Source organism: Meriones unguiculatus, chromosome 11, assembly GCF_030254825.1.
Source record: "Meriones unguiculatus strain TT.TT164.6M chromosome 11, Bangor_MerUng_6.1, whole genome shotgun sequence".
In the NCBI taxonomy this organism is placed as follows: domain Eukaryota; kingdom Metazoa; phylum Chordata; class Mammalia; order Rodentia; family Muridae; genus Meriones; species Meriones unguiculatus.
In genome coordinates this window covers 93,910,387-93,936,455 of record NC_083359.1, presented here as the reverse complement: position 1 = coordinate 93,936,455, position 26,069 = coordinate 93,910,387, and the positions used below count along the sequence as shown (strand labels likewise).

Genomic DNA, 26,069 nt, shown 5'->3' with positions numbered 1-26,069 from the left:
TTAAACTGGATATAAATAACACTTGAGAAGACAGGTCATCCATGTGGCAGCATACACTTCTCGGTTTCCATATTACATACATAGTGTCCTTAGATTACTGCTTTTGGAATCTCTCATTTTAGGGATTCCCTTGATAAGGCATTCTTTTGTTGTTTTTTATTAGTCATTTGAACCCAAAGAATGTGCCTATTCTTCTTAGGGAGCAATCAGGAACCTAACAAGATGCATATAATTTGGTGGGGGTTAAGAAGTGGTTTATTGAATACAAACATTGCTTTGTGTCCTGGAAATTCATACTGTCAACTATACTGGAGATAAAAAAAAAAAAAAAAGAATAGAAACTCCCTGGAGGAGAAGCACAAAGGCTTCCTAAAGAAAGACCAACTGGGAGGAGGCCAAGATGGCGGCACCAGGAGAACACTGCATCTAAGAAGCAGGACAACATTTTCTGGGCAGCGACCAAGAGACTGAACTTTGGGCCCTAAAACAACAGCGATCGTGTTTCACAGGAGAGAGGAAACCCCCATGGCAAATCAGTAGGGTCCAAGCTCAGGCCACCCAGCCAGAACCCGGAAGATATCCCGGGTCGCACAGGCACTAGGTCCCCAGACCAGAGCCACATGCCTACATGTCCTGATCACTTTCCCAGGCTTATCGGTGGGCACAAAAACACAAGAGACGGGGAGTCCCAGTCTCGAGAAAAACCCACAGGGAAGGAAAGCAGCGGGACTGGCCCCGGGTCACCCAGTCTTTCCCTGGAAAAAGTCTCACAGACCGCGGGTACCCACCGCTATCACTGAACTGGCCTCCAGCCGCCAGCAAGGAGTGGCTGCGCCCAGCACTCTAGCACAGATGGAGCTGCATGCCCTAGTGCAACAGAGATAGGGAGTTCCTGTCGGGAGAGGCCCCCACAGGGAAGGAAGGAAACAGTACTGCCTTGGGATACCCAGGGTTTACCTGGGGAAAGTCTCTCACAGACCTGCGGGTAGGAGCCCCATTACTGAACTGGCCCCAGGCTGGAAAAACAAATAGTAGTTGGGCACCCAGCTCCTGCAGACTAGCAGGCAGGCACGCGTGCTGCCAGCCCAGAGACCTGCTTTGTACCAACTATTCCTCACAGACAGAACTGTGTGCCCCAGGACACCAGAGACAAGGTGTCACTGTCTGGAGAAACCTTCACAGGGAACTAAGCAAAGGGGACAGACCTAGGCCACCCAGTATATCCCTGGAAAAGGTCCCGCAGATTGGCCCAACCCAGGGACCTGCTATGCACCAAATAGCCTGCTGTTACCAGAAGAGCAGTACTCACCCACCACAGATTACTGCTTGGGTACTGGAGCACAGAGCCCCAACCTCAGACCTTCAAAAGCTCAGGATCCCTGAGATCAACCCCCAGATACTGCTCCATGGGGCAACCACTTATCCCTAGCAAAACTGACCAAACCACCACGGGACACACAGGTTACAGTAGCAGATCACTAAATTCACGGCAAGAAACTGGGCAGCTGTCTTCAGGACTTCTCCTGGTGAGAGGAGAGCCCTCTTGACTAAGAAGGACCACAGTTAGCATTCAGGTCTCTACACCTGAGGTGAGCAGCGGCAACTCCTGAAAAACACCAGCCATCCAGTGACTATACCCAAAAAGCTGAGAAGTCTTCCTTCAGAAAGAACCGTCTTCCTGCCAAAGGGATTCTCTCCACCACAGGATTCCAGGAAAAAACAGAAACCAACTTCAAAAACCTAAGATAACCCAATGGGTAGAGGCCAGCATAAAAGTTCAACCAACAAAAGCCAGAGCAATATGGCATCTCCAGAACCCAGTTATCCAGGTACAGGTAGCCCTAGACACCCAGCATAATTGAAATGCAAGAAGAGGACCTAGCATCTATGATCACAAAGAAGATAACAGAGGAAACAAATAAAATGTGTAAAGAAATAGAGGAAGATAGAAACAGTTTATGGCCATCCATAAAGAAATAGAGGAAGTTGCAGCCAAACAGTTAGTGGCCTATAGAGAGGAAATGCTTAAATCACTGAATGAAATAAAAGAAAAAGAGGATTGTTCAAACAAACAGCTGAGGGAATTGATGGAAAAACAGGAAAATACAGTCAGGCAAGTGAAGGAAATCAACAAAATGGCTCAAGACCTGAAGATAGAATTGGAAAACTTAAAGAAAGCACAAATGGAGGAAATTGTGGAAAGAAAGAACTTAGGGAAGGAAACAGGAACCACAGAGGTTAGCATACCAATAGACTACAAGAGATGGAAGAAAGAATCTCAGGTGTGGAAGATACAATGGAAGAAATAGATGTATCTGTCAAAGAAAATGTTAAATCTAAAAAATTCCTGACACAGACCGTCCAAGAAATTCAAGACAACATAAAAAGACAAAACCTAAGAATAATAGGTGTAGAGGAAAAAGAAGATTCCCTGTTCCAAGGACCAGAAAATATCTTCAACAAAATCATTGAAGAAAATTTCACCAACTTAAAGGAGAGACCAATAGGAATTCAAGAAGCCTACAGAACACCCAATAAATTAGACCAGAAAAGAAAATCCTCCCACCACATAATAATCAAAACAGTAAGTATATAGAACAAAGAAAAGATACTAAAAGCTGCAAGGGAAAAAGGCCAAGTAACATATAATGGCAAACCCATTAGAATCACAGCTGACTTCTCCACAGAGACTCTGAAAGCCAGAAGGGCCTGGACAGATATCATGCAGACCCTAAGAGAACACAGATGTCAGCCCAGGCTACTATACCCGGCAAAACTCTCAGTCCTCATAGATGGAGAAAACAAGATATTCAATGACAAAAATAAATTTCAAAAATACCCACACACAAATCCAACGTTACAGAAGACACTAGAAGGGAAAATACAACCCAAGAAAACTAGCTACTTTCAAGAAAACACAGGAAATAATTAACCTCACTACAGTAAAACAAAAAGCAACCAAACACACAACTTTATGACCACAGGCAACATCAAAATCAAAGGATCTAACAGCCACTGGACATTAATCTCTCTCAACATAAATGGACTCAATTCTCCAATAAAAAGACACAGACTAACAGAATGGATGAGTAAACAAAACCCAGCAATCTGTTGCATACAAGAAACTCACCCAAGTCACAAAGATAGACATTACCTGAGGGTAAAGGGTTGGAAGACAGCTTTCCAAGCAAATGGACCCAAGAAGAAAGCAGGAGTAGCCATTCTAATATCTGATAAAACAGACTTTCAACCAAAATTAATCAAAAGAGATGGGGAAGGACACTTCATACTCATCAAGGGAAAACTCCAACAAGAAGACATCAGAATCCAGAACATCTATGCCCCAAACACAAGGGCATCCACATTTGTAAAAGAGACATTGATAAAATTTAAATCACACATAGATCCCACACATTAATAGTAGGAGACTTCAACACCCCACTCTCAACAAAGGACAGGTCAACAAAACAGAAATTAAACAAAGAAACAATTTCTCTAACAGAGGTCATGAATCAAATGGACCTGACAGACATTTACTGAACCTTACACCCAAATACAAAAGAGTTTACCTTCTTCTCAGCACCTCATGGAACCTTCTCCAAAATAGACAATATAGTTAGTCACAAAGCAAGCCTCAACAGATACAAGAAGATTGAAATAATCCCCTGCATCCTGTCTGATCACCATGGAATAAAGCTGGACCTTAACAACAACAGAAATAGCAAAAAGCCTACATACACATGGAAACTGAACAACTTGCTACCAAATGACAGCTGGGTTAGGGAAGAAATAAAGAAAGAAATTAACATCTTCGTAGAACTCAATGAAAATGAAGACACAACATACCCAAACTTGTGAGACACAATGAAAGCAGTGCTAAGAGGAAAGTTTATAGCACTAAGTGGCTTCAAGAAGAAATTCAAGACAGCACATTCAAGCAACTTAATGGCTCACCTAAAAACCCTAGAAAAACAAGAAGCAGACACACCAAAAAGGAGTAGACAGCTGGAAATAATCAAACTCAGGGCTGAAATTAATCAATTAGAAACGAATAAAACAATTCAAAGAATCAATGAAACCAAAAAGTTGGTTCTTTGAGAAAACCAACAAGATAGACAAACCCTTAGCCAAACTAACTAAAAGGCAGAAAGACACCACCCAAATCAACAAAATCAGAAATGAAAAGGGGGACATAACTACAGACACTGAGGAAATCCAAACAATCATTAGGACTTACTTCAAAAGTCTATATGCCACAAAATATGAAAACCTAAATGAAATGGACAATTTTCTTGATCAGTTCGACTTACCAAAGCTGAATCAGGACCAGGTAAATCAATTAAATAGTCCTATATCCTCCAAGGAAATAGAAGCAGTAATCAAAAGTCTCCCATCCAAAAAAAGCCCAGGACCAGCTGGTTTCAGTGCAGAATTCTACCAGACCTTCAAAGAAGAGCTAACTCCAATTCTCTTCAAACTATTCCACAAAATAGAAACAGAAGGAACATTACCAAACTCATTCTATGAAGCGACAGTCACCTTGGTACCTAAACCACACAAAGACCCAACAAAGAAAGATAATTTCCGGCCAATCTCCCTTATGAACACTGATGCAAAAATACTCAACAAAATACTTGCAAACCAAGTACAAGAATACATCAAAGATTTCATCCACTATGACCAAGTAAGATTCATCCCAGGTATGCAGGAGTGGTTCATTATATGGAAATCCATCAATGTAATCCACCATATTAACAAACTGAAAGAAAAAAAGAAAACACATGATAATCTCCCTAGATGCTGAAAAAGCATTTGACAAAATCCAACATGCATTCATGTTTAAAGAATTGGAGAGATCAGGGATACAAGACACATATCTAAACATAGTAAAGGTGATATACAGCAAGCCTATAGCCAACATCAAACTGAATGGAGAGAAACTTAAAGCAATCCCACTGAAATCAGGGACAAGACAAGGCTGCCCACTCTCTCCATATCTCTTCAACATAGGTCTGGAAGTCCTGGCTAGAGCAATAAGACAGTTGAAGGAGATCAAGGGGATACAAATTGGAAAGGAAGAAGTCAAATTATCACTATTTGCAGATGATATGATAGTATACGTGAGTGACCCCAAAAACTCTACCAGGGAACTCCTACAGCTGATAAACACCTTCAGCAATTTGGCCGGATACAAAATTAATTCAAAAAAAAATCAGTAGCCCTCCTATATATAAAAGACAAAAGGGCTGAGAGGGAAATTAGGGAAACAATACCCTTCACAATAGCGACAAATGACATAGAGTACCTTGGAGTAACCCTAACCAAGCAAATCAAAGACTTGTATGAAAAAAATTTCAAGTCTCTGAAGAAAGAATTAGAAGAAGATATCAGAAGATGGAAAGATCTCCAGTGCTCATGGGTTGGCAGGATTAACATAGTAAAAATGGCCATCGTACCAAAAGCAATCTACAGATTCAATGCAATTCCCATCAAATTACCAACACAATTCTTTACAGATCTAGAAAGAAAAATTCTCAACTTTGTATGCAATAACAAGAAACCCAGGATTGCTAAAACAATCCTCTACAATAAAAGATCTTCCGGGGGTATCTCCATCCATGATCTTAAGATGTACTATAGAGCAACAGTAATAAAAACTGCATGGTACTGGCATAGAAACAGAATGGTGGATTAATGAAAACAAACAGAGGACCCAGAGATAAACCCACACACTTATGGACACCTGATCTTTGACAAAGATGCCAAAATCATACAATGGAGAAAAGACAGCATCTTCAACAAATGGTGCTGGTCCAACTGGATGTCTACATGTAGAAAAATAAAAATAGATCCATACTTATCACCCTGCACAAAACTAAAGTCCAAGTGGATCAAAGACCTCAACATAAAACCAGACACATTAAATCGGTTAGAAGAAAGAGTGGGGAATACCCTTGAACTCATTGGCACAGGAGACAACTTCCTGAACAGAACACCAACAGCACAGGCTCAAAGAGCAACAATCAATAAACGTGACCTCATGAAGCTGAAAAGCTTCTGTAAATCAAAGGATACCGTCATCAAAACAAAACGACTGCCTATAGATTGGGAAAGAATCTTCACCAACCCTCTATCTGATAAAGGACTAATATCCAGAATATATAAAGAACTAAAGAAGCTGAAAAGCAGCAAACCAAGTAATCCAATTACAAAATGGGGAACAGAGCTAAACAGAGAATTCTCTGTAGAGGAATATGGAATGGCAGAGAAACACTTAAAGAAATGTTCAATGTCATTAGCCATTAGGGAAATGCAAATCAAAACGACCCTGAGATTTCACCTTACACCCATGAGAATGGTCAAGATGAAAAACTCAAGTGACAACACATGCTGGAGAGGTTGTGGAGAAAGGGGAACCCTCCTCCACTGCTGGTGGGAATGTAAACTGGTACAACCACTCTGGAAATCAATCTGGTGCTTTCTCAGACAACTAGTAATAGTGCTTCCTCAAGACCCAGCCATACCACTCCTAGGTATATATCCAAAAGAAGCTCAAGTACATAATAAGGACATTTGCTCAACCATGTTTGTAGCAGCTTTATTTGTAATAGCCAGAAGCTGGAAACAGCCCAGATGTCCCTCAACTGAAGAATGGATGCAGAAATTGTGTTACATCTACACAATGGAATATTACTCAGCAATGAAAAATAAGGAAATCATGAAATTTGTAGGTAAATGGTGGGACCTAGAAAGGATCATCCTGAGTGAGCTGTCTCAGAAGCAGAAAGACACACACGGTATATACTCACTCATATAGACATAACATAGTATACACCTACTAAAAACTGTACATCTGAAGAAACTAAGTAAGTAAGAGAGAGGACCCTAACTAAAATGCTCAATCCCCATCCTGAAAGGCAAAGAGGCTGGACATCAGAAGATGAAGAAAACAGGAAACAGCCTAGGAACCTGCCACAGAGGGCCTCTGAAAGCCTCTGCCCTGCAGACAATCAAAGCAGATGCTGAGACTTATGGCCAACTGTTGGGCAGAGTGCATGGAATCTTATGTAAGAAGTGGGAAATAGTAAGAGCTGGAGAGGACGGGAACCACACAAGGAGAGCAACAGAACCAGAAAACTTGAACACAGGGAACTTCCCAGAGACTCACACTCCAACCAAGGACTATTCATGGAGATAACCTAGAACCCCTGCACAGATGTAGCACATGATAGTTCAGTGTCTAAGTGGGTTACATAGTAAAGGGAAGAGGGACTGCCTCTAACATAATCTGATTGGCCTGCTCTTTGATCACCTCCCCCTGAGGGGGGAGCAGCCTTACCAGGCCACAGAAGATGACAGTACAGCCACTCCTGATGAGATCTGATAGATTAAGATCAGAAGGAAGGAGAAGAGGACCTCCCCTAACAGTGGACTTGGGGAGGGGCATGCATGAGGAAGGGGGAGGGAGGGTGGGATCAGGAGGGGAGGAGAGAGGGGCTTATGGGGGAATAAAAAATTAATAACGTGTAATTAATAGTAAAATAAAAAATTAAAAAATTAAAAAAAAAAGAAAGACCAACTGGGAGCATGACAGGCTGGCTCCGGCAGAAGTAGATAGTTTGTGGCAAAGTTAAAGGATTCTCTGGTTTGTCTGTTCAAGGCAGTGCTTTCTTAATGTTATAGTCAGGCTGTTAACAAAGTGTGAAAACCTTAAGTACTGTGTAATGGTATCTTTAACGTTAACACTGCCATCCCGTTTCCACAGTTTCTGCAAGTAGACTGGAGAGAGAGAATGGCAGAGAGACGGTGGGTGGCAGCCCTGATCACTGGCATGGAGAGATGCCTGAGGAATTTGTAACAGGCTGTTTAGTGACTCTGTGGCATCCAGGCAAAGACACCCTTGATTAAGTAAATTTATTCCCTACAAGCCTCATTCGGGCTTCCATCCTCTATCATATCATTAAAGGAGGGGCACTTCCACATACCTTTTTTCTTTTCATTCTGTAGCAACTCTGCAATCTTCATATACTTCAACGTACGGAAAATATCAATGGACTGTTCCACTGCAGACTTCGCACCTGCCCGTTTAATCATCAGGTCAGCTAACTCTGTCCTGCCTGCACCCTGCAGTTCACTCCTGGGTATACAAAACTTATCTTCAGCAAAGAATTTGAACCGTTTCAGCTCCTCCTCTGTCATATGGTCCAGGCCGGACAACAACAGTATTTCCTTATATTTGCTCTCCATCTCACGGCCTCAGGATCAGCCTGGAAAGAAACCTCAGCTGTAAGATGACAGCACTCAATGCAAGTCTACATTCAGGATATACAAGGCGAGTGGTTAACAGAGACAATCCAAGATGACCAGGCAGTAAGCCTGCATTCGGTGAAATCTGGAAACACAAACAAACAAACAAAAACAAAAAACTATTCAAGTGTCAGAAAAGGAGGCTTTCAAAGGACATGCTATAACTTGGGAATTCTTAGGGTCTATGTTTCTGTCCCCTCTAAGGCAGATTTGTTAAGGCATATGACATGAGATTCCGTGTGTATACACTAGGCATACAATTTAAAAATGTTGACGTATGTACACATGAAATATATTTGCCAGTTTATTCACTCATGGGCCACATTTTGGTGTTCTGTCTTGTCGAAAATCAAGTTCATAAGATTTTTCTCCTGTGCTTCTCTCTAGAGATTTTAAATCTAATCTCTTAACCTGTACAACTATGGACTATTCTGGATTCGCTTATGTATGGTATGAAATTATGCAAAGATCCTTTTGTTCATGTAGCAAGAATTTTCCGCAATCATATGGAGAAGGACACGTCTTCTTCATTTGCCTCTGCCAAAAACCACTTTCCTATATATGTGTTGGTCTACTTAAGGAGTCTTTCCCCTGTTCTTTAATTTGTCTCTCTGTTAATTTGGGATGTGTGTGATATTTTGAATGGGAACACTCAATAAAATGAAAGTGTCATCTGTGTCAATTAACATCCAAACTACATGCAAAACCTCAAAGAAAATTTCTAGGGATCATTCTAAAACCTGCACAGAAAGGTTAGAACAGACATATAGAAAATAAGTTAAAATATTCTCCAAGAAACACCACATTTCCTATTTATAAGCACTTTTACAAAGGTTTAACAATTAAGAAAATCAGAGGTTAAGTGGGGAAAAGTTGGCATAAAATCAAAGAAATACGGCATGCAAACAATATGTATAAATCTTTAAGAATGATCAGCAGTGAAAAGTGTTCAGATAAATATGAAATGATAATATTTCATCTTTATATCATACCACAGGCAAAATAAATACTCACCTGGATTAATCACCTAAATAGGAACAGTAATACATTTGAGAAAACCTGGTTGTTGTTGTTTTTTTTTTTAAACTTTACTTTAAGGAACAGGAAGGTTTCCTAAACAATGTACAAAAAAAGAACAGGTTAGAGAGGCATGAATGTATGAGAGTTCATTGAATTCATATTCTAAATTTCTTCATATAAAATACAAACAATGCAAACAGCATAAAGGAGAAGGGGAAAGAAAGGTCCAAACTGGGAAGACACCACCTTGAGTGTCCATAATGAATAAATGCCTTGTATTTCAGAATATATGAGAAAACAAGTATCTGTGAGAAAATTATCAACAGTCCAAGTGAAAAGTGGTCAAAAGCTATGAATAAGCATATGTGATGAAGATGTGTCGGAATATCTTTGACATTACAGCCATGAGACATTACTAGTAATTAGTTACTTAGGAGAAAACAAGGTGACCAAGAGAGAGTGTTCATAAGAGGCTAAGACCTTGAGGGTCCCCAGTGAAGCCAATGTCAATGAGCTCTAAAGAGTATGGTTAATGAACCCTTAAACTGTCCTGGTAAAGACTGGTCAGGTTAGGAAGAGATGGGAATGGCTCAGCTTAGACAGGCAGTACTCATGTGTAAAGCCCAAAATTACCATAAGCATCCTTTCCAACATAGAAAATACACCCAAAATAGTCACAGTCATAAGTCTGCAACAGTGTACCAGTCCTTTTGGTAAAAGGGAGGAAGGAAATCTCCTCTGACTTAGCATGTGCTAGTCACCTCAGCATGCTTTCTGCTGTGAAACTTTAATCTTCCTACACCCTTCTTTGATAAAAAACATAATCGTGTTTAATCACGTTTTATATGAAAAATTAGGACACCAATTTCTCTGACACTTGTTTATCTTATTTACAGACAACTTGAATTTTACTACAATTTATAAGTCTACTTAAAAAGTTTTACAGTATAGAGCGCCTGACTACTGTGCAGGAGGCTCTGGGTTTACTTGAAAGGACCACAGGACAGAACCAGGTTAGTTAGAGGGTGGTCCTATGCGGAGGGAATGCATTCCTATCTGATCGGCAGCCCACGGCCAGCATTAGTCCAGTAGTTGAAGCTGTATTCTTGAGAGTACAGTGTATGCTGTGCATGATACATACTCAAAGTGTTTACACAGGGGGCCTGGAAAAGGGGAAGAGAAAAACATATGTATATAGGCAGGAATGACTTATCTCTAAATTGGGAGGATTCTACACACTACAGGAACATGCCCAGAATGACTTGCCTGATGTGGCTTATAAAGCATGACCAGTTGGCCTAACCTCAAGTGTGAATCCAAGCCCTTTGTTCTTCCTCTTGCCAACTGTCTTTGTATTATTCAGAAAATGTGAAATAATACCTTTAAATTAAAACAAACCAAAACAAATCCTAGTGTGATTGGCTGTGATTTGAAAACAACCATCCCTTAAATGCCCATATGTAACTCTCTTGCAATTTTAATGATGATATAATAATTGTCATCTTTTTTTCTTGCCAAAACCATTTCTCTCTCTTCACAGGGGGTCTGCATAGCTGAAACCCACCGTCTATAGATATCTGCTTAACCTTCCCTGCGTTTATTCTATAAAACAGGACCTGGCCTTGTTCCTGTCTGTTACACAAACTGTTTCCTTTTCTTCTGTCCTTGTCTACTTAGCAATTCAGTGTTTTTTCTTTGTGTTTTAGTTCATGTTCTGGGCTGGAACAAATGTGGCTTGTGGGCAAGGAGTCTGTTGTTCATTTCTGCAGCCTTACCTCCTAAAATAGCATCTGTGAAATAACTGAAAGGACCAGGCCCCCAAAGTCATCAGTCCCAGGAACTAGGCAATGGGTCACCATCTCAAGAATAAGAAAGCCATAAAATTACCCAAGGAATATCCTGAAGGTTACCACAAGAACAGGAAGGTATTTTATCTCAGGGTAGGGCATCTATGCTGGGCAGCCACCAACCTGACACTCCTGATGTTAGTTAGCCAATCACTCTGTAACACGCTTGCTTGCTGAATATCATCCAATCCTGTAGCTGCTAAGCTGGGAATTCCCAGTTCTTGCTCAATTCCCAGATAAAAACCTGCCATGTAGCTGCTCGGGCTCTCCTCTCTGTTCTACTGCATCAGTGATGGTGGAAAGACTGAGCTTAAGCCAGAAAAAGCTCTTTGCTTTTGCATACGTGGTCTGGCTCCTGGTGGTTTTTGGGGACCTCAAGATCTGGGCACTACGCAAGTATTTAATAAAATGTTTGGTGAGTGAGTAGGCTAGGCTTCTCTAAATACAAACACAGCTTTAGGCTTCTCCACATTCCAGGCTGTTTTCAGGGTGCATTTGGTTTGATTAAGAAACCAATAGAACAAGATGGCAGCTAAATAAGGACCCTTAGCTACCATCTTCTCACATCAGCTATTTATACCCTGAACCACCCTCCTGATACCTAAAGAAGCCGACTCGAATTTCTACTGATAATAAGAAAAGATACATTGAAGAGACGGGAATGAAAGATTTGTTCATATTGACACGTGAGAGGGAGAAGGAATTAAGACCAGGCATTACACTTTAACTCAGTACCAGTTTATCATAGTGAAGTGCCAGTACCTAGAAGAATTCTATAACCTATTCCCCAGGCTAAAGCAAGCAGCTGGAACTGTGTAAGCCAGACTGCTGACTTCCGGATTCCACCCACAGGCAACTGGGCCCAAAAACTAGTCCAGAACTATGCTTAAGGTAATGGGAAGCAGTGACCAACAGAAAGTAAAGGCCTTTAGGCCCAGGACACAGCTCACAGAGGAAGATGACTGCATACCAGAGAGGCAGACTCAAATTTGCCTACATTTTCACCAGCCTTGAAGCAGGCAAGGGACACATATATTACTCGGACTACATAATTTTCTCTGTCTGTGAGACTCAGGTGTGGCCCAGTTTAGTGTCACCCTTGGTGTACTCTAGGCTTGGGCATCAGCTATCTTCAAGTTAGTGTTACCAGACAGCTCATCAAGATGTAGCTATCACCAAACAGAGATTTATGGCCCACAGGGATGTTGTCATAGTCTGGCCTGTTTCTACTGGTGTGACATAGACCTTGGTGCACTCAGAATGAGTAAATTCTCTAGAAGAAATGCAGAGAGAGAGAGAGAGAGAGAGAGAGAGAGAGAGAGAGAGAGAGAGAGAAAGAGAAAGAGAAACAAGAAGCCAAAGACCTAGCAGCCCATTGAGGAAGTGGCTGTTGAGGGAGGTAGCAAAAGAAAAAAGAGAACACTGTTCTAGAAGCTAAGAAACTACAATTCTTTAAATAAAAAAATAAAAAGAATCAAACTGTGTCTCTTTCGTTTGTTTGTTTTGTTGTAAGGTTACATAAGGTGAGGGCTATAGATGTACCATGGAATGAGCCATGTGGAGTTACTAGTAAAAAGTAGAGGGGACAAGGAAGGGAGGACAAAAGGCCAAGCCAATTCTTACTGTAGAAGGGCCAGGGAAATGTGATCAAAGATGGGGTGGGGTGGTAGGATATGGAGAAAATGATTTGTGCCTGCTTACTTGCTTGCTTTTTCTAACACACAAGAAATTAGACTTGTTTCATGCTGGTGAGAATGATCTAGAAGGGGCAAGCTGTGGTGTAGAAGAACAAAAGGAGATTGCTCCTGTGAACGAGCCTCGAGAGGACTCCTCTGGAGCACACCTTCTGAAACAAAGGAAGCCCACTCCCCATTTCCTGCATCTGATGCTGTGAGGGACAGATGCCTACCTTCTTCGTGCCAAGATTTCTCAGTTCTTCCAGGATTTCCAACAGTGTTCACTAGCTGCCTACGTCTGACAGCTAGACAGGCACAGACTCAAATCCTGGCTCTGCCATTTACTAGCTGTGGGACATCTGGGAAATTACAACCTTCTAAGATGTCCATATCATCACGTGTAAAACGACTATTGCTATAATGACGTGCAACTGAATCGAGAACTTGAGACAGAACCATGGAGAGTAGTCATTCAGTCAACATTAGCCATCAATATAAAAAGTGATAGACACAATTAACAGCAGTGATATTGCATAACACATAACAGTTCAATCTGGGGTGGGAAGTGATGGCTTGTATTAGAAACTGGAAAAAGAAGATGGATGGGTATTTTTCTAAACTTTATTTTGAAAAGACAATGGATGAAAAATATGATGAAACATGGAGGTGCAAGCTTGGGATCTTGCAAGCTGGCTGATCGTCTGGGCTAAAACAGACAGCTCAGGGGCAGACACCACAGTTCTTGCGGGAGACTCCCAGTGCTGTGTGAGGATTTAAGTCACTGCATTAGAAGGTATCTCGGGGACCCTGCAAGAGGAACAGCAAAAAATGTCAGTCTCCTAAAAAGGCTGGCAAGAAATCTTTAAGAGAAATTGAAGTCAAGAGAAATGAGTCCAATCAAGAGACAGGGACAGAACTGAAGTGACAGTAAAGGAAATGTCAACTTTAACAGCCGATGCCATTTGCTCAGGTGCACATCCTCAGGGGATAAGCACCATGGCCAGTCCCCTCAGTCTTCGATTCCTGTGAAGAAACCATAACATCCCCCTGATCCAACACTGTCTCCCTTCTCATCTCTTGGTGCCCAGCAAATGTGCATGAAACTGTTTTACAGCACTTCTGGTAAGTACTGCTCTTTGCCCAAGGCATCATGAAGACTCTCATGTTCACGGGTGGTTAGGATCCAGCTAAATTGGCTGACATAGTATTCCTCTCATAGCCACAGGAAATAAAGTAATGTAGACAGTCCCTGTTGATTCACCTGAAAGTTACAGTGATGCAAATAAAGAAAAGGCTAAGAGGCTGTCAGGAGAGATAACAGATGACTTGCTGATACTAGCATAGCAAAGAGACCTGAGGTACCACCTGATTCCTGATCATTGCCAGACCATCTCACAGTGCACAGAGGTTAATGGTGAGGATGAAGAGTGCAGGTCACTCTGGTCCACACAAGTCTGACCCTAAGGTCTATGCTATATGAGAGTATCCAAAATCCAAAACCCAACCAAAACAAATCCAAAAATCAAAACGGAACAGAAGATTTGCTGATGTCAGAGAGCAGACAAAATGCATAAATCCTCTGACCTAACTTGGACTCCTCAGCCTAAATTTGGAGCTGTTGATGCAAACATCTCATTTCTAATTCAGTGTGTCAACAATGATGATATAAATGATTACTGTGGCGGATCAGATGTAACAATGTAAAAGGAAATGAGAGGCTCTGTGTGTTGAGTAGCTACTTGAAGCCATGGAAGTGGAGACACAATTTAAAGTACAGGTTATGAAAATAATTCCAACAGAAGCAAGCTCCAGAAGCCATGAGGGCAGATGAAGAACATCTAACTCTGCTTCATGATCACATGATCAGTCAGGCAGTGCAGGGCTCCTTTTTCTCTCACTGCAAGACTCACCCCTATACATCCACAGATGTGACCTCCAACAGGACCTTATGAAGGAGGCATCTCTGCCCAGCACATTCTGTGCCGTTCAATATGTTACTTTTCCCCTCATGCAGCACCAACCACCACCTGAAACACTATCCATTTTCCTTCTGTGTTCTAAAACCTAAGACCGGTGAGGACAGGCACTGGTCTCTTTGCTGACAGAACCCACCTCTGTATAGTACACAGAAAGTGTCTAAAACATACGTATTTAATGAGCGAGCAAAACATATATGACTAGAGAGTACTCTTATGGTTAAACTCAGCTTTCTACCTCATGAGGTCTAGCGCCACATGACAGTGGGGGATTGTTTTGATATAGTTAGCTGAGGTGGGATGATGGACTCCATTCCCTGGGCTGGTATTCATCTCTCTCTGCTGAAATGTGGATGCAATGTGAACAGCTGCCTGACTCTCCTGACACTGTGACTTTCCTGATGTGCTGGCCTGTGACTTCAACCTGTGAGCCCAAATTAACCCTTTGTTCCCTAAATTTCTTTCTTTAGGAAATTTTATTATAGCAATGGGAAACAGAAAAGGTACTTAAGAGAAAGAGACAATGCAGAGGGTAAAAGAAAAAGAAAATACAGTCAGTCATCAAGAAATTTAAACAGAAACTACAACAATGACAAATGTGAAAATGAAAGTAACAAAACTTTAGGCATATTTTGCGAATGTGGTAGCAGAACTCTTTTAAAAGTTAATGGAGTGGTAAAGAATACAGCTGAAGAACACTTTTTGTGTAAGTGTAAATAGAAGACAATGGGATGGAGAGAAGAAAAAATAAGAAAAATAGACTGTGTACTAGCATAAAAAATGACTACCTAATGCGTATTCACACAAGAGTGAGCAGAGAAAGCAGAAGAAGCAGAGAATTAATGTCTAGGGTCAGAGAAAAACCCCAACAGAAGAACTCCAGCCTAGCAGTGCAATGCCCCGGGGACAATCTCCAGTCCTCCTAAACAAATGAAACATGGTCCAGTTGGATGAACAAGGGCACAGGAGACAAAGTTTGTTTTGTTTACCTGACCCTGAGCCAGGCACTGTAGTGGATGTAGTGCAACCTTTAATCCTAGCACCTGCAACTGTGATCCAGGTGAATCCCCAACTCAAGAGAAGTTTGGGATACAGAATGGGATACAAAATACTAAGTGTCCGTGGATTTAATCAGAAGTTGTGAAATGACTGCACCTGGATATTAGAATCATCTGTGCTTGTGAAGTGTGGGGACCCTCAAAAATCACAAGAAGAGACGTGAGAAAATTAACTTTTCAGCTTCAGCTGCAGGAAGTTGAAGGCAGACTGTGGCACACTTAAAACTGGGGAAATAATTGTCTATTATCTTTAGAAAAGGATAACATGGCCAGGCACAGTGGTACACACCTGACATTTCGCCACTTGAGGGATGAGGTAAGAGAATTGCCTCAAGTTGGTCTACGTGGCAGGTTCTATGCCAGCCAGAGCTTCAAAGAGAGATCCTGCCTCAAAACATAAAACCAAAACCAAAAGGCTGAAATAGCTGCTGCTAGGGAGTGGAATTTGAAGTAGGAATATATGAAGCAGAGATTTATTATTTTTTCAGCCAGTGCAAGTGGACTAAAACTAAGGCCATTTTGAATGCTAGGCCAGCACTCTAACACTGAACAAAATCCCCATCCCAAAAGATATTCTTCCCATGTGTATTGTATTATTTTAATTTTAAGCTAGAACAATATATTAATTTGATAAGAATAAGGATTACATCTAAAACATAAGTGGCTCCGCTAATTCTACTATTCCATCACCCCCGGGAATCATGTACAATGATGTCAGTACCACTGGGGAGAAAGGCACTTGGACTCATCCTGTTCAGAGTCAATTTTTTTTTTAATTTTATTGAGACATAATTTCCACTTTGTATCCCAAACTTTCCTTGAACTGGTGATTCACTTGGCTCATATCTCCAGGCGCCAGTCGGCTTAATGGTTTGCAGTACATGTACTGTAGTGCATGGCTCAGGGTCAGATTCTCACTAAGAAGGAATTCTGTAGAGCAGAAGGTCCAGTGAAACAGGTTTGGTCATATATATATATATATATATATATATATATATATATATATTTCACATACAATATACATGAGCATGGAGTGCATACTTGCTTCAGACACAAAATGAAACTTAATTACTCAGCCGCTGAGAGCTAAACTTTCCCCAGGTTACCACACATAACAATTCAGTAGCTTTCCCTTATACTTAAGCTGCTGGAACCAGAAGGAAATAAAGACGTGGAATACCTTGATCAGAAATACTCCACTAGCTTCTGTTTGAGTCTATTGTTTTCTGCTAAGATGTCCATTTTGTTTCCCTGTGTATGCCTTGCCTTTTTAGAACATCTGGGAATAATTCCATACCCAATATGCAAACCTATTGTTAAGAATACCGACAGATTAGGCAAATCCTAGAAAGGTAGGTCCAAAAATCCTCCAAGCCCACCCGTTCCTATTTCTTGTTCATCCCATTTTATCCTGAACCTGTCATACAGCTCAAAACACAGCTAAATTTCCTTCCATAGAAGAATCAATAACCTCAAATTGCTCAAGATTCTTACTGCAAACAACAGAATTGACTCCAGCTAGTTTAATAAAGTCTGTTTTCTTCAAAATAATAGCCTCTCAGAGATCACTAAAGGATGAAGGAACAAAGTCTTTTCACACAGAAAAGGGCCCCTCCCCGTTCTCCCCTACCCACACCTCAAACCACAGAGGAAGCTCACTGCTGCTGGCACCTGCAGAATCTGGCCCCACAGCAACTGCTACAATGTCAGCACTAATGCTGCCTCCCTGACAACAATCCTATGGCAACTTCACTTGGTGCCTAAAAGCCAATCACCCTAAAGAAGCCATATGGACAAGATGGATGCGCTACATGTTTAGATTCTGATACAAAATACATCAGACTCAGCCTCAGCTGGAAAGCACCCATCAGGGCAAGCCTCAACTGCTCAAAACAACTGCACTGAAAAAGATGATGAAAATTGGACTTAACTTCTGGGTTGGGGAGGAAGGACTATTACATGTGAAGGATTTATAAGATGTTGGAAAGCCCTAAATGTGACATGTGCCCAGTTTAAAAAAAAATAATAATAATCCAAAGAGGAAGAGATTTGAAGGCTAACCTAAAATGCCAGGTCAGGAAACCATGAGAATAATGGCATTGTGACAAAAACAGGAAGAGGAGAAGGCCAGGGCAGGTGATAAGAATGTGGGCTGCGCATACGAAGTGTTGAATTTGAGGTACTCATGAGATATGCAAATAGAGAGCTTTAATTGAATATATGAGCCTGGAGCTTAGATGAAAGGTCAGAACTCTAGGTAATGCGGACGGCATCAGAATACAGATGGCAACTGACACTATAAAGAGGATGTGGCTGCAAGGAGGGGAGCGAGCTGGAAGAATCCCATAGAGGCTCACAGAGCTCAGACAGCATGGTGCTGGGCAAAAGAAGCATAAAGAAGGGAAACTTACAAAGAAAGGTCAGAGCACTAGAGAAAAGAAGCAGAAGCTTGTAGGAACCAGAAGATGGGATAAAGAAGGACATGGGGACCAACAGTATAGAAAACATTTGAAACTTGCTAAGATAATGTATCTCTAATGTTCTCACTATAGCTGCAGTAAAAGGATACCTGTGTGGACACTCACACACACACACACACACACACACACACACACACAGAGAGAGAGAGAGAGAGAGAGAGAGAGAGAGAGAGAGAGAGAGAGAGAGAGTTTAATTAGCTTGGTTACAAGATGATCATTTCACAAGGTACATACACATGAAGACACCATCCTGTGAACTCATACCAGTTATCTGTGTTGATTAGAGCTCAAAAAGCCAGAGAGAAAGGTTTCAGATCTCATAAGTTCTGTTCAGATTTAGGAAATGTGCAGTTGGTTATTTCCTATAGTTTTTACCCCTCATTTCCTGACTTCTGGTCTAGGTTGCTTTGTGTATGCTGAAATAGAGATGAACAGACAGCAGGGACAATGCAGAAATAATGTCATTCAAGAAAGTTCTAGGCTTCTGCAGTTGCAGAATCATACACCATTGTCTCCTTGTGGAGTGTTCCTCTTACCTACAGCCTGCACACAGGCCTTTGTTTCTGGTGTGTGTTGTTTCTGCTCTCATTCTGTACATTTACCTAACAGTCCATGGTTAGACCATCCCCTACAACCCTTACTCCTCTACACTGAGTTCCTGCTGGATTGAAAAGATCTCCCCACTCTTTTTTTCCTTCTTCTGTTCCTTCCTTCTTTTCTTTCTTTCTTTTTTTTTGACAGTGTTTCTCTATGTAGCTTTGGCTGTCCTGGACACACTTTGTAGACAAGTCTAGCCTTGAACTCACTGACCTTTGCCCTTCTCTGCCTCCCAGCATGCTGGGATTACAAGCGTGCACCACCGCACTGGGCTCTTTCCATTCTTTTCATCCCCTTTATTTGATCAATTACTTGCACAGCCAGGTCTGTCTCTACAGTTCACTTCTTCCAGAACTATTCTCAAGCGCCCCAAGCTCAAATCCAGGATTCCCAGATCTTCCCATCACAGTAACAGAATACATGGAGGTTCCTGATATTTGCCACCATACCATACAGATGAAAACACACATTAGCTCATGTGACCTTAAGTCCCTTGGCCTTCTAAAGCAGCTTGTCTGTGAGAGTGATTGAATATTCCTATTGGGGCATTATGAAAAATGAAAGCATTTAGTCACTTAAAATACTAGGAAATAACAACTGAAAAATATAAAACATTCAGCAACCACCATGCATTAGTACTAGTTTTATGACACTCTTCTGTGTCATTTTCGTCAAAATGTAAAGTATGCAGACACCATATTTGAATATTGTTTAGAAATTAGTGTAAAAATCCAGCCAGCCATGGATTAAAAGGTGGAGGTGGAAAGATCATTTTAAAGCCATCTTTGGCTACAATGTAAGTTCAAGGGCAATGTGGGCTCCCATAAGTCCATGTTTCAAAAATAACAATAAACAAAGAGAACGAAACATACTGAGTCCTCAACCCTCAACGGTTAAGTGCATGATTTTTTACTAATATCCCCAAAACCATTCCACACCCAACTTAACATGACTCTTCTTTAACCCGTGTTCTAAAAGTCAAGACGTGCAATGACCCTGATAACGTCTTCAACCAAAAAGTCAGAGTCTTTGATCCCTCCCTCTCTCTTGACCCTCTGCGTCTGTTCAGTGTGACTCATATTCTTTACCAGTGACAAGGATGAGTCAGAGGTGAAGGTAGTGAGGGACATGACAGACAGTTAAGAGGACACAGTCGACCTGTGCAAGTGAGGTCTGGACAAAAGGACCAACCCTGTGCTGAATTTCAGGATACCTGTGGAAAAGAACAGGTTTCCTTTTCTAGTTTACAGCCAACATTTATAATCATCATTTGCTAATGAGCTTTTAATGATAATAATCTATCACTCCATTTCTGTATATAAAAGACAGGTTCTTCTCTTGCAGTTTCCTTCATAATTAGAAACTTTGGACTTTTGCTTGCCTATCCGTTGTCTCCCACCTACCATGTCAGGGGAGAGAAAGGCTGCAAAATTATGGGAAGAGTTAATGCAACTGGTGATAAAATAGATGACTGACAGTTACCAAGGCTCCATATGGGCAGAGAAGGGAAAGACAAAGACAGACAGTCATTTGGGTATACTCAGTCTAACAGAAGGTCCAGATGACTGAATTGCCCTGACAAAAACAGCAATGTGAGTTGTGTGTGTGTGTTTGTGTGTGTGTGTGTAAGACATAAGATCTTTGTCTCTGGTACTTGATTTCTGTATCTTCCTGGGAATTGGCCAATATGTTTTTATCAATAAAGTGACATAACTGAGCACCACAAATATGAACATACTAGGATTCCCATGAGCCAATCAAGTCTATCATTTATTGACTCCTAATGTCAAGGGCTTCAGCCTGATACTCTAATTAGATTCTAAGACATGTGCTTCTGCAGACTGGTATCCAACACCTCATTCCAATGTCAATGGAGCTGTAATGTCCAAATACCAATTGCCTCTTTTCTCTATGTGTCGATAGCTAAAACACATACATACATACATACATAAATGCATGCATATCCACTTCTCATATTTTATTTATTTTGTGTTATCATCTTTACTTTGTTTTTTTATTCAAAGATGACTTAAAAAAAACTGATTGGTAGTTGTCACACACATAATACGCAGAACATGATACATGATTACCATAGTCTGGGTGACTTTTTCTGGCTTGGGAGATCACTGTTCCTGAGCCTCTAACTTCAATGATTACAATCATTCTTTCAAGTTATTAATGACTCCTGACAGTTCCACAAAGTAATGTCATATCAATTTTGAAAATGGGTAAATAGAAGCTTAGTTTTCTTTTGGGCATGACTTAAGGTCATATGAGTAATATATTGTAGAAAAAAATCCTAAACTTGAGCCAGAAGAAACCACAGCCCAAACTCTCACACCTTAACACATCACCCCACACTGCTTCATGGTAGCAGAGTGAGTGAGATCAACAATAACCAAGGATGAAAACTGGAGCTCGGAGGCAAAAGCAGCTGTCTTACTAAGACTCCTCTAAGCTAGCTTAGTTTTACAACCTCCCAGGCTTCCCTGCTCAGTCTCTGCCTGGCATTTCCTGAGTTCTTCATCCTTTCCATAGTTTATTTTCTTCTATAGACATCACAAAACAAAGACCAGCTAATCTCTTTAAGTTATGTACCAGCCCACACAAAAATGGCCATCCAGGATATGTCTTCCCGAAACCATGAAACCCATTATCAAAAAGGCAAAGAATTTGCTACCATGAACTTATTCTTCTAGGACTTCCATAAACCGTTTTCCATTCACCCCTGCCCTACTTATTCTACCTGCTTGTGGTTCCGTAACTGTCCACTTTATCATAACTGCACTGCAAATTGCCAGATCCTCCAATCCTATAACCCATCGCTCATCCCCCCAGCTAAGAGTACGTGCTGCTGACAGTTGAGTTATGTACCAGAATCATCTTCCACAAAGGGAGTCACCTTGCCCACGGTCACATCACTGCCTGTGGTCAGCTTGGATGCAATTGTTAGCTTATGGAAAGGCTGTCTCAGCTAGGGACAACTGGAAGCCTTCTAAGCCTTAGGGGACCTGAGGGGCCTTCTGCAGCTGCCATTATGAAGGCAAGTGAGCTTCTCCCTCTGTCCAATGGAGTTTCCCTCTCTTGTTTACAAATGCTCCTGTGACTCCCACCAGCAAACCTCAGCAACTGTGTCTTGGAAAGTCAACCTAATACGATAATTGACTCCTAACTTCCGTCATATCTACAAATACTGTCACTTTAACTAAAGTGTACCACTGTAGTGTAGAGACATATTGAAAGGCGCATGGATATAACGTCTAGTAACATATAAAGAGGTAAACAAAGTATAAACCCAAATCTATGAACCATTCCTTCTTGTATGCAATTTACAGTGCTTGTTCATATGTCATAGCTTTGCAGTTTTGGTGGTTTAATGTATATTGGCTCTTAGATATCCTGCCTTTCCTATTTGTACTTCCTTGCTTTTAGTGTCTACATTACGAGGTTTAGATACTTTCTAAGCTTTACCTCACATCTACAACATGAGAATTTATACAGTATTTGTATATGTTCCTGTGTATCTGTTGGTGTGCATGCATGTGGTCTGTGAGTACATATAACGGTGTATATGTGCATGTGTGTGAATGTGTGTCCACGTGTCCACATGAATGTGTTTGTGAATGTACTGGCTGTACGCGGGTGTGCATGTTAGTATATGAAGGGGTTTGTGTCGATGTGTGCACATGTATGTGTAGAGCTGTATCTGTGTGGCAGGTGCATGTACACATGTAGACATGTATTCTGTGTGTATGTGCACATGTATGCATGTGGCTGTGGGATGCACATGTATATCTATGTGCATGTATGTGCAATTATGTGTCGGTGTTTGTATGTTCTGTACTTATAGGTATATGTTGTGCATGTTTATGTGTGTGTTAGTAAGTATGTGTGGGGGGGGTGTGGGTGTGGTGTATGTATTTATGTGTACAGGTGAGTTCCTGTAGAATCTCAAATAGAGAGCTGGACCACTCCCTCCCCTGCCCCAGGCCTTTGAACCCCCACCTTTGCCCATACCAGGGGAGGTTACATAGTTGCATACAGGTTGAACTTACCCTTTCCTTACAAGGTCGTGTCCAGCAAGCACCTGGAATTCCTCTTCACACAAATAAAGCCCTTACCCACTCCCCAAAGGTTTAAATAGCCTTTGTTTCCCCACCCACCCCCGCCCAATTAAACAAGCTGCTCAATGAAGCCTACCTCCCAAGAGTCTGTTCTCACTGTGGGAGGTCCCCATGACCCCAGCCATTCCTGCCTTGCTTTCTGTCAGGCCTCAGGTCTGATCACACTGTCAAGGGAGGAGGAGCACAGTGGGAATGGTACCTCTTGACAGATGTCTGTGTTGGCTTTCTTCCTCAATCTCCCCCCAGTCTTGTGTTTTGGGACAGAATTGTTCATTTATCCTGGAACTCACTGTTTTGGCTTCGGTAGCTGGCCAACCAGCAGGAGAAATGCAATCTACCTAGGCCTGCTTCTCAAGCACCTGGGAGAAAGGTGGGTTCTGGAGTTCTAATCTAACTTCACAGTAAACAGTTTACCCACTGAGACATTCCTCCAGCCCTTGCATATCATCTAGATCATACTGCTGGTGGCACACAGAGATGTAATATGTTTGAAACGTAAGTGAAATTATCTATTCATTTTGAAAATATACATATTCCAACATAATTTTCCCATCCCTGGTAGAAGCTTTCAACCACCCTGATTGGTAGAACCCAGGGAGGGGATGGGAAAGACAGGAGAGAGGGAGAAGATGAGGGACAGTGATGGCAAGGGGAGGTAGAAAGAGAAAGGGGAGATTATACCATCTGCAGAGAGCACTATATGATACATAGGAAAATGAACGACAAACAACATGAATAAGATTGACAATGTCTGTAAATGAATAATGTACATAGTATATATATATATATATATATATATATATATATGTGTGTGTGTGTGTGTGTGTGTGTGTGTGTGTATGTATATATGTGACCTCATTTTGAAAGTATAAAATTTATAATGGTAGCATTTTGTTTAATGATACAGACTGATAGCAACAGTACTTAGTAGGCATTTCAGGAAGGCAGAAAGTGGATGAGAGTGGGTGCCAACATGGGGGCTTGAGGGGTCCTGATGCTATTCTGTTCTAGAACTGGGTGGTGGGTCCATGCTTACTTGCTGTACTCCCGAATTCTTACACCTTAAATAAGTGCCTATCACTATTATATGTATTTCTGTGCAGTAGTCAAGTATTTTAAGAAACAATATTCTCAGTGTGGGAATTGTTTTAAAATTACTGGTAACTTAACGGCTAAACACCACCCCCTCCCTTTTAGCTATTTATGAAGGTTTACATTTTCAAATCAAATTTCCAAAGTTAAGGATTGTTTTTAACTATCTGCTTTGTACCTACAATTTATTTTCTGTAGATTATTCTGTGTTGCTTATGCTAGCAAAAGAAGAGAAGTATAGATTCTCAAAAAATATACATTTTTTTCTTGTGTTTTACCATTTATTTTATTAAGCTCATTTGTTCTTACCTTTGTTCTTGGTACAAAAGCAATTTAAAGGATTGCTTCAAAAATCAGAAAATTTAGACAAACAAAAGTAGGATTAAAAAAAACAGTCACAGTCCTACTGTTGAGAGTGTGAATCTCTTGCCAAGTGATTTTCATTGCTCTGTATGAATTAATATAATTATGGCTATTTTGGTACAAGTGTCCTACAATTTACCATAATTCATTTAGTTAATCTCAATTCAAAGGGAACAAAAAACTTTCAGGTCTGCCCCCTGTTTTCCTCTGCATCCTAAAGAATTTGTAGACTATTGCCAAGGTAGGAAATATATGGAACCTGGATGGAAAATGCTTGTCAAGGGCCAACCCCAATCAACTTGCTTGATTCCTTGAGCCAACACCACACTCTGAATTCTGCTATGGAGTAAGTGGTGTCTTACATCTGCCATTTGGGGCCCCAAGGCCTCTATTCATGACTGAGTTCCTCTTGTTCATTCAGTTTCACAGCTGGAGATTTTACAATAAATTCTATTCCAACCTGCACATTAATTAATTAATTCATCTTTCTTCTTTGCAGCCTATACTGAAAAGTACCTTCTTCACCCTGTAGCTATACCATCAAGGCAGACAGTCTGCGTGACCTGAAATCTTTAAGACCTCATGTTTGCTTTGCAGTTGAAAAAAAAATTAAACCTACCATTAAAAATAGCTTCATGATTTTTAGGCAATTTGTAATGGCAAGAGACATTTGAAAATGTAATCACCTAATTAAAAATATTCTACTTTGTATATTATTAAGAACTCCCTAAAGATGCAAGACCATGGAAAAGAAAAGCTTTAATTTAGTACTTTAGGCAGTAGTTGTCCTGTCATGGTTATGATGCTGATGAGAAAAGGGACCAAGCTGAGAAGAAGCTGTAGAGTACAGAAGAGTGTCTGGGTTTCATATATTAAGACACAATAAACTTTGAAACATCTCTTCACACACTTATGAATACTGTCAAGTGTCCCAGTCAAGTGTGGGTCCAGACGCTGGGAAGACTTCTACCAAGAGAAAGGGTGCTGTTTTCTATAACAGCATCAGTTTTGCCTAGATCCCCATGCGTAACTGATGTTATCCATCCTTGATGCTACCAAATGCTAAAAGGATCCTTCTTGAATCAGCTTTCCAAGCCCTCCTATTTGTGATTCAGAGGAAGCAACGGTATGATAGGAAGGGGAGGTGTGTATGTGTGTGTGTGTGTGTGTGTGTGTGTGTGTGTGTTCAAGGCCTACTTCTTACATTTACTGGCCTCAATGACCCTTATCTATAAAATAAATACATAAAGACTATTTAGCAGGAATATTTTAAAGAGAAACAGGATAATGTCAGAATATCACTCCCAGCACAATGACCAGCACATATCATTGTCGGATGCCAATGTATGCCAGGGGGGAAATAATCTATGATTTAAATGAAATGCTTTTCATTTCTACCTTGATGTTTTTGTGGACTTTGGTGCTACTTTTCTACAGTCTTGTTTTCCAGCTGTAAGACACATTTTAAAATTGCTTCTTAGCAAGATTGCTTCTCTAAACATGTTCTAACTCCTCTGGCCCACTAACAC

At 41.0% G+C, this 26,069-nt stretch overlaps 1 protein-coding gene across 1 annotated transcript in view; it reads right to left on the bottom strand.

Annotated features, from left to right (window-relative positions):
- Positions 1–26,069, bottom strand: part of LOC132646402 (interferon-inducible protein AIM2-like) — a 49,131-nt gene that overhangs the window by 5,636 nt on the left and 17,426 nt on the right. The window contains exon 3 of the mRNA XM_060364715.1: positions 7,986–8,267. Coding sequence (XP_060220698.1) covers positions 7,986–8,247 — 262 coding nt within the window. The 5' untranslated portion in view covers positions 8,248–8,267. The remainder of the gene's footprint in view (positions 1–7,985; positions 8,268–26,069) is intronic.